We start from the raw sequence: 9,242 nt of genomic DNA on the forward strand, positions 1-9,242 counted from the left end.
TCTTGTAGATAATTTTGGAAAATATCCTAGTCCTTTTTTTATGAAATGGTCTAATGGTGATTTCAAAACAGTTTTTGTAATATCTTGGTTTATATCTGATAATATCTGTCAAGATGGTCCTTCTGCCGCGTGTGTTTACACTTTAAGGTTGAACGCGTGGTGGTTTACTTTGAGCCGCAGCGCCGTATACATGGGCTCGCTGAGGAAAGAGTATTCTCCGCGTATTCGCTCTCTGTACTCGGCATAACTATCCGGAGGAGAACCGAGTACTGCCATATCCAGGTCCAGGAAGTAGTGAGCATCCTCGCTGCCGAAGGCACCGCCCACCTTGTGTGCCTCGGTACTGTGAGTCGCCGCTACTTTGAGCAGAGCACAAGTCTCTTCTCTGAGTTCTGCGTCCTGCAAGATTAACGTACTCGGATCACTTTCGATTAATCGATTAAACAATATGATTAACAGAAATTGAGTATTTGCATACATTTTTTTTATCTCATTTTTACTTGACTCTAAAGTGTGTTGGCAGATGTTTGAACGATATAATTAAAATTTTATTTTTTTGTTATATTTTTTAGCATTTTTACAATATTCCTTTTTCGCTATATATCGCGTATATTCGCTATACCTAAAATTTCACAATGTTGAACACGTTGACAAAAGATATATACAGTATACCCGCTGAGGATTAAAAGACAAAACTCTGGGTTGTTTTACTCACCGACGGAATTTCGGCCTCATCGGCGAAAGTGTTGAAATGCTCAAGATTCTTGTCCTCGCTAAAGACCAAGGCTTTAGGATCGTACTCGAAGCTACAACAAGATATTTTTGAGTCAGATGCTGCCGATAAGAGCAACGGTTCAAATATAATTAGCGATTCAATTCAATATACATATAACAAAAGACATGAATATACGACAAATAATATCGTGTTGGCGTAAAATCTTGTATTGTGGAAAGAATAGAATATGGCACTCACTTTTGAAAGAATATGGCAAGGAGAACGGCTCGTGGATTTTTGAGATTGCTTTTGATTTCGTAATAGTGATTCAGCTTTTCCCTGAGCGAGTCCAGATTATGGTACGTGCGTTTCTCCTCCGAATAGAGCTCCTGCAAGCGCGCGAACCAGGAGTCGCAGACCGCGGCGTCCAAGCCCTCCGTAGCTTCCTTCCAACTGTCCTCCAGCGATGCCATTGCCGCTGAAATTGTTCGTGCCATTTAATCCCTCAATGTTTCACAAGCATGAAAAGATGCAAATTATTACAAGTAATTTATGAATTAGCAACGTTTACTGCATGCATATGGAGTGACACACACACACACACACACACACACACACACACACACACTGTGTGTGTGTCTTAGCAAAGACACAATATTATTATATAAAGAATTCTACGTGCCCCTCCATACAATTTGCATTTTTCCGAATTAATGTTGAAACGATTAAATAGTACGTAGTAATTTAATATTTAATAACATTCGCGAAAAATTGTAAGGAATATTAATTATTACATGCATCAATTAAATAAAATTCGCTTGAAATTGACTTGCGACGTGAAAAATATGATTTTATCGTCACTTTTTATACCTAACAATAAAACGAAGAATTATATGATTTTTTCAAGAATTGGATACGTGGAAATTCCAAGACACTCAAACGCATTTAGGTACATTTACAAATGTGCAGAGATTATAATGTTGGAGAGAAGGTAACGCGTAAAATGAATTTGTTTCGGTATATCTAATGAGGTAAAGTTCACAGATCAGCTGAATGAACGGAGAATGGAGAATGGAGAACGGAAAACGGAGAAGGCACCCGAAAACATTGGAGAAACTCGTGAGAAGAGATCGGTATAGTAAATGCCATGCGAAACCCCCGTATCCCGTAAGCGCGGGCACGCTGACAAATGAGTCGTGGCACTCACTTAATTTCGGATGAAAGTCGCGAGAAGTCGCGGACACGGTACGTTCGGGAATTACCGAAGCATGATCCACGGACCACGCTGCACGCGCGAACACCTCGCGAATGATCAGCGATCAGCCTCGCTACAGCGAGCTACGTTGCGCTAAGTATATACGTCGCGCTACGTGGAGCGGAGCGTTGGCTGACAAACAGTCCGCCAGTCCGCCTCCACTTATTGATCGGTGGCGACTGGCGACGTGGCGACTTGTTCGAGCTTCGAGCTTTTCTACAATACATAGGGTGGTCGCAACGGACCGTCGCGTCAGCGCGTCCGGAGTCCGGACGGTTCTTGGTCGCGCGTTTATGTTTATATAGAAATCACGCTTCTCTATAGGCTCGTGCAATTTCTGTGCGAGACGGGACAAGATTTTCTCTTTATTACGCGCAAAGTAACTTTTTCTTTCGTTCCACTTTTTTTCAACGACGCGCGAGAGGCATTATAGTTCTGTGTTGTGTCGCGCGTAATCAGGGGCGTAGCCACAAGATTTGATTTCGGGGGAGGGGGAGATTTTTTTGGTAAGATCCAACACTGTAACATTAGCGTGTATCATATGCGTGTAAAGGTAGTAACTAGTGAACTTTTGAAATAAACTTGAAAAAAGTAAGAAGACGTTCTTTCTCGAATTATGTTGTAAACCCCTTAAAAGACACTTACCAGACTTTTCAAAGACACGTAATATCGTAGGCAAGAAATCCCTGCTTATAATATGTATATGCCTTTGTATTTAGATGGCTGTACTGTACATTTTAGGACGCTGATGTTGTATGTATGAATGAAATAAGAAGCTACATATCTTTTTACTTTACAGTGAAAAGGTAGTAAAATACAGTGTAAAATAATTTAGATATCTTTGATGTACATCTGAATGAAACCAAAAGTTACGCCATTTTACTGTTAAAAGACAATAATAGAAGCCTAAGCAAATTAAAAATTTAAAAAATTGCGTATTTGGTGTAATCGGTATGACAGACATATGCCATCTTATTAATTATCGTTATAGTGAGGTACGTATACGTCGTTCAAGACATTATAGACTTCAAAGCCTTCAAAGCATTTACAATTTTATTTCTCTCTTCGCTTTCAACCTTTTATTTTCATATTTGGTTCCAAAATTTCGGGGTGGGGGATTTATCCCCCTACCCTCCTTCCTGGCTACGCCACTGCGCGTAATTATTATGATTGAATCTACATGATCGAATGCATTTAAAACTGATGTCCACTTTTATTGTATTTAAAAAAATATTATATTTACACATTACTTATCACGTTTATTTTATGTGTAAATTGACACGTAAATTCTTCTAATTTACTTGACATTAATTGAATTTAAAGGGGACGAATGACAGAAATTTTTGAAACCTCTCGCGGGCATAGAGGAATGAGAGTCGAGAGCTCGATCGATTGCGAGAGTAGCTGAATTTCGACATTTGTTCGATTCGATACCCGGCCCCAGCCGGGCCAGCCGGCTCATCAGCCGGCTGTCAACAGTGTCAACTTGTCAAGGTGCAAGTGCAAGTGCAAGGTGCGAGATGGCCGAGACGTCCGAAACTATGATGCCTAAATATAATTTTTTATTATTATTTTACGTCTTGTTGGTCGCACCGATTTCCATCGCTTTGTTCCTGCACGGTTTCTTTCCCGTCGCTCCGCATACCGATGCGATCGCCTCGCGATCAGATGTCCCGGAATACGTCGGTAATTTAAGGTAAATTAACCTTATTTCTCTGCGCATGTGAGAAATGTAAACAACATTAGACATTTAATTATTTATCGTTGGTAAATAATGATAAGGTTTTTTACTTTTTAATTGTATTGATATAATCGACGTATTAAACGTATAATTTTATTTGATACGTGATATAAATCTACAAGTTGTGATATAATAATTAATCGACATAATCGTGATATAGATATATAATTTTATTTTAGTTAATATATTCAAGTATTCTGTTTTTCATTAGATTGTAAATACGTGCTAAAGCTATGATTTATATTCATCAATAGATCAATACAACGTTGATTATTTTATTCCAAATATTTATCGTTATATATGCGCTGTTTCCAGTGTAAAGAGACATGCGTTATACAGGCCGATGATAACGAAATTGATAATCATGGTGATTGACGGGCTAAGATGGGATTTCGTCGCGGGTCCAATGGGACAAGCCGCCATGCCATTGACGAGTAATCTACTGGTAAACTCTACCGGGTGCTTGCTACGAGCTAACGTGCAGTCGCCGACAGTGACAATGCCTAGAATAAAAGTAAAGTTGTAATATTTTTATGTGCTAGTACGTTATTCGGAAATACTACTGTATTTTACGCCGAAATCAGTCTTTATAAAGCTTTGTTTGGCATACAGGCAATGATGACTGGCACAGTGCCAAACTTTATAGATATAGTACTGAACTTGCGGAGTAAACCTTTGCACAGCGACAGTTTATTGCTTCAAGCAAACGAGCATGGACATAAATTAGTGTTTTATGGAGACGACACTTGGCTTTCTCTGTTTCCCCGTGTATTTGATCGTCACGATGGTACTAGTTCATTTTTCGTTACCGATTTTACAGAGGTACGTAATGTATAATATATGATAAAATGTAACAAGCTATATTGTATGTCTTTTTTTTTATGATGAGATTACTCTTGAGAGCTTAATTATTAAATTTTCAACAGGTAGATAATAATGTGACTCGACACATACGAGACGAGTTGAATTACAACGACTGGACTGTGATGATTCTCCACTATCTTGGACTAGATCACATTGGTCACGTTGAAGGCCCATTTGGCGCTTCAATTAAATCCAAACTACAAGAAATGGACGAAATTGTCGCTCAAATAGCCCAACGTGTGCAAGATTGGGTCGGTATTAGAAAAAACTGTTTTTATTCCTGTTTTCCAATTTTTTTCTCCTTCTCAGAATATATAATAAAAATATATATATATATATATTTATATATATATATATATATATATGAGTATGAGCGTATTATGAGATATTATTTAACAAGTGTCGGAATTATCCTATTTTTATTTAGAACTAAATTCTATGGCTCATTCATTTGCGCTATGGCGCATTTATTTTTAGAACAACGACAGAGTACCTACGCTTTTCATCGTCTGCGGCGATCATGGGATGAAGGACTCGGGCGGCCACGGTGGCTCGACGCCGCAAGAGACAACAGTGCCGTTTATTACGATAGGAGGAACTCGCTGTCTGCGTCAAGAGGATGGTGAATCAATTGAAATCGAGCAACTCGATATTGCAGCGACGTTGTCTACCGCTCTCGGATTACCTATTCCTTCTACAAATCTCGGCTCCGTGTTTCTGGACAGCATCTACGATCTCGACAACGCTAAACGGCTCTTCCTCTTTTATTACAACTCGAAGCAGGTGTTTAACCGTTTCCGGAAGCTCGCGCACCGTGAGTCGCAAATTGAGCGTAAGTATTTGACGTAAGAGTTATTCGCGGAATATTTAAGGATATTGAGATGTTTAGATAAAGGTAGTGAGAAAATGAGAAACTCTGAATTTTAGAAATTTAATAATCGAGGAAAGAAAAATCAACTTGTTGATGCAATAGATCCAAGTTGTGTCAAGAATCTAGAAACTAAAAGTAAAAAATTATATAAAAGGACATGAAAAGGAATACCTGCAACAATTTTACATATAGGTATTAGTATGTAGCTTTAAAAAGTCTCTAGAATTATTTTATTTATTACATACGTTTTCTAGGTGTATTAAGAAGTAAAAAGCGATATAACGGTATAACGGAAAACCTCATAGCTAAATCGGTAAACCTTAAAAATGATAACGAATTGAAAAAAATTACTTGGATACATTATCCTCTTATCATTATCTTTATTTATACGCCAGGATACGTTTTATTTGTCTCACATGTTTTTTTTTTATAAGTAGCGTCTCGTCGTCTGGTTTTGATACATTTTTAGAATATCACGAATTGGCTGTCATACGAGAAGGGAGACTCAATTTCTGTTTCAGATGTATACCGAAAGTATTTGGACGCTGTAAATCTGCACGCCGCTTGGTTGAACGCGAGTGAGACACAGAGGGGGATAGTCGAGATGATCGTCTTGTCTTATAAGGCGATCCTTAAAGAGATGAAGGATGCTCTAATCAGCAGCATAATCAAGTACGACTTTCGTCCGATGGCCGTTGCCGTGTTTTTTCTGTGTCAAGTGAGTTTTACGGATAATCTCAAAAGATGCAAGTATTTAAAAAGTTGTTTAATTTAAAGAGCATTTAAATCAAAATTATTATGTGTCCCAAGAAATAATCCCGTTGGGTAAATTCCAGGGATTTAAATAAATGTAGTTTTTCTCTTTTGCTCTAAATTAAAGAATTTGAAGATTTTTTTTACTTTTAATTTTTTGTTCCCAGATACTTTTCATCTTGTTTTTCGTGCAAACCGCTGTTTGGACTACGTATAAAAAGACCGCATCATTTTTCTTGGTGCGATTTTCCTTGTGTCTAGGAATGTATTATTTTTACAATTCTGAAGATACGGCCTCTTTCTACCCGACGAGTATATTTAATGCTTTGTTGTTCTTCGTAGTCATCGGCATTTTATATATTAACTGTGATCTTTGTATAAACAGCGACTTTACTTTGACGGAGGTAAGAATCAATATTTATTTAATTTCTAGCGAAAGATGTTAACAAGTATTATTAGTTTAGACAATTTTAAATATTTCTTGCGCAATAATAAACTACACGATAAAATAACATCTCCATTATAATATTTTAATTTCCGATTAATATAGTTCACGAAGGGACCAAAGATACGCAGAGTGTTCCAAGTCGGCGCGTTGTTGCACATGGCGAGCCTCGCCGGCAGCAGTTTTATTGAGGAGGAGCATCAGACATGGTATTTCTTCTGGACTAGTACTATCGCATACTTTCTCTACCGTTATTTCACAAGATTACTCGCGTACCATCGATAGTGAGTAGAATTTTCTCATCTTTTTTCCTGATTTAATGATAATTCAAATCAGACACACTAAACATATTATTTGTTCACGAAAGCATTAGCATTTAATTTATATAAATTTTTTAGAGATTATATTAATAATGTGCTTATTAATTTATTGTTACGTAAATTTATAAAAAATAGAACAAGGATAAAATTAAAATTTACTTGTTCCATTGTTGATAAAATTCAAGTCAGATTTGAATAATCCGTTGCGTCGCAGCTGAATCTCTTCGCCATCTAATAGTACGGTACATAATAGCGATCTTACGAGCGTTAAGGTGCGAACAGGGGTGGTGGGTCCAACGTGCAACGATACTAGGCGTCACATAGAACTTTGTGCTAAGCTATTGTTGCTACTAATAGGGCACAGAGTTCTGCGAAAGCTAAACAGTACTGGCGACAAGTGGGCCCATTTGCCTGACATAGCTCGCTGGTTGAAGGAAGACGACAACAAAGTCGGAACGACGTTCCTGCTTCTAGCTGGTAAAAAATGTCTAAATCTATTGACAAAAACCTTTAAATTTTTCTCAACATTTATGCTGAAATACAAATGATCTTTTAATTATTATAAACGATTGGGAAATGAATCGTTTCATCGCGAGATATTCCGTACAAGATAAGAGTCAATGTATAATTTGTGATGTTTATTTTCAGCACTCTGTTTTCTAATCTGGATCGCGTACGAATGCGAGGATAAAGAATACAAACGGCAATCGTTGATCCTTAATATGGTTATCGCGGCTTGTATATATTTTCGTCACATGTCCAATGGTGCCGTCGTGACAATTCCATTGTATCCCTCGTCAAGGTAAACACGTGCATTCTTTATATTCCATATAAATGCCAGTTTATCGCGACCGTTCATCGAAGCGATTACACGAACAAACCGCAACATTTAAGAAGCAAACTTTTTCATTTGTTGCAGTGATGGCATACACGAAGTACGTATGTTTTGGGGGATAATAACGCTGTCTCTGCTAATCTATGGCTATCGCGCGACATTAATAATTAAGCGCGATAAACGGCGTTTCACGAGCATGATGCTGTTTTTCATCGTGACGACGTGGGTGGCGATCTCGGCGATGCTGCACCAACCGTACAACGTGATCCTATTGCCGATGCAGATCATCACAAGCTCGACCCTCGACTCTGCATTAAGAGAAGACAATTTGCTCGATCTCGGAATCCTCGTACATTATTGGCTAGGCAATGTATTTTATTTCTATCAGGCAAGTATCTGACTTTATATATGTGAAATCCGAGGTGAAATCCTTGACTTTTATTAATCTACATGAACTTTGCAAATGAGAGGAGCAAAAGAAAGAACTTTTGACATCTTTGATCAAATCTAAAAAAAAAAAAATCTTCCTCTAGATAATTTTTAGGGAAACTTTTAAACATTTGTTTTTCACAATTTTGTTTTTGTTACGATTGGTTTAATAATTTATTGTGAGATTGTTAAGAATTAAGCTGATTTTTAATCTCGTACTGTGCACGATTGATATTTTAGGGAAATTCCAATAGCCTTGCAAGTATAGACGTCGCAGCGGGATATGTCGGTCTGCGTTCCTATATGCCTCTCGTCACTGGTGTATATTTAATCGTCAATACTTATTCCGCACCTGTCCTGGCTTATTTCCTACTCATTTACTATCGACAGCTATATCCGACAAACCGGTGAGTGCTTCACGAATTCTGAAATTCTTGTCGATACAATTGTTATTAATGAGAGAGTTATTAATGAGAAGAGAATCGATTCGTATTTGCAGTACGGACGTTGTCGCGCGCACGAGCAGGTCTTACATCGCGTGGAGGCTGCTGACGATAACTATCTACATGATCGTTGTTATCAATCAACGTTATCATCTGTTCGTGTGGTCGGTGTTCTCACCGAAATTGCTGTACGAGGCAACGTATTCCGCGACGATGTGCTCTAGCGTGCTCGTAGCGTTGATAGTGTTTGTTGTACAATCCGCAGCGGTTTCTAATTACGCAAATCGTGCAAAGATTAAGGATCACGCAACGCCGCAAGAACCGGTACAAGAAACGGACACATGCATTTATTAACGTTTCGAAAAATTAGACTTGATGTAAATAAATCTGATTTATATAGCTTACTCTTGTAGTCTAGTTTAAAATATAATTAAATCCATAGTTAATAGCGCTTAGACTCGGAAGAAAAAGACTGACAAAAGTAATTTCGATCAGTTGCTAAGCTTTGTACAGTATTAAATACAACTAATGGATGTAAACGCTTATTAGTAAAAATGAATTCATCATAGGA

The 9,242-nt window shown here is 37.8% G+C and overlaps 2 protein-coding genes across 4 annotated transcripts in view; one reads left to right on the plus strand and one right to left on the minus strand.

The window, feature by feature from the left end:
* The window catches only part of LOC112454775 (GPI ethanolamine phosphate transferase 2), a 27,945-nt gene extending 18,706 nt beyond the window's left edge, over positions 1 to 9,239 (plus strand). The window contains exons 1-14 of one of the 3 annotated variants that reach the window (XM_025016351.1): positions 1,200 to 1,848; positions 3,294 to 3,666; positions 4,027 to 4,225; positions 4,324 to 4,533; positions 4,638 to 4,826; positions 5,053 to 5,407; positions 5,968 to 6,164; positions 6,367 to 6,603; positions 6,750 to 6,928; positions 7,218 to 7,441; positions 7,613 to 7,766; positions 7,884 to 8,187; positions 8,469 to 8,635; positions 8,728 to 9,239. In XM_025016351.1, coding sequence (XP_024872119.1) covers positions 3,491 to 3,666; positions 4,027 to 4,225; positions 4,324 to 4,533; positions 4,638 to 4,826; positions 5,053 to 5,407; positions 5,968 to 6,164; positions 6,367 to 6,603; positions 6,750 to 6,928; positions 7,218 to 7,441; positions 7,613 to 7,766; positions 7,884 to 8,187; positions 8,469 to 8,635; positions 8,728 to 9,025 — 2,889 coding nt within the window. In that variant the 5' untranslated portion in view covers positions 1,200 to 1,848; positions 3,294 to 3,490 and the 3' untranslated portion in view covers positions 9,026 to 9,239. Of the gene's footprint in view, positions 1 to 1,199; positions 1,849 to 2,484; positions 2,966 to 3,293; positions 3,667 to 4,026; positions 4,226 to 4,323; positions 4,534 to 4,637; positions 4,827 to 5,052; positions 5,408 to 5,967; positions 6,165 to 6,366; positions 6,604 to 6,749; positions 6,929 to 7,217; positions 7,442 to 7,612; positions 7,767 to 7,883; positions 8,188 to 8,468; positions 8,636 to 8,727 lie in introns of those variants that run through there. The other 2 variants (XM_025016349.1, XM_025016350.1) reach the window with 2 other exon arrangements.
* Positions 7 to 2,122, minus strand: LOC112454777. The gene is made up of 4 exons (XM_025016354.1): positions 1,923 to 2,122; positions 974 to 1,193; positions 716 to 806; positions 7 to 399 (listed from the first exon to the last, which is right to left on the minus strand). The coding sequence occupies exons 2-4, from the start codon at positions 1,186 to 1,188 to the stop codon at positions 136 to 138; spliced, it is 570 nt and encodes a 189-aa protein (XP_024872122.1). The 5' UTR covers positions 1,189 to 1,193; positions 1,923 to 2,122; the 3' UTR covers positions 7 to 135.
* Positions 9,240 to 9,242: the final 3 nt, after the last annotated feature.

Source organism: Temnothorax curvispinosus, unplaced genomic scaffold (genome assembly GCF_003070985.1).
Source record: "Temnothorax curvispinosus isolate PA1 unplaced genomic scaffold, ASM307098v1 QBEX01005330.1, whole genome shotgun sequence".
NCBI lineage: Eukaryota > Metazoa > Arthropoda > Insecta > Hymenoptera > Formicidae > Temnothorax > Temnothorax curvispinosus.

Coding starts and splice junctions, on each gene's coding strand:
- LOC112454777 (XM_025016354.1), bottom strand. CDS start 1,188: ATGGCATCGCTGGAGGACAGTTGGAAGGAAGCTACGGAGGGCTTGGAC. Junction 807..973: donor CTTGCCATATTCTTTCAAAA/GTGAGTGCCATA, acceptor ATCTTGTTGTAG/CTTCGAGTACGATCCTAAAG. Junction 400..715: donor ATGAGGCCGAAATTCCGTCG/GTGAGTAAAACA, acceptor TTAATCTTGCAG/GACGCAGAACTCAGAGAAGA.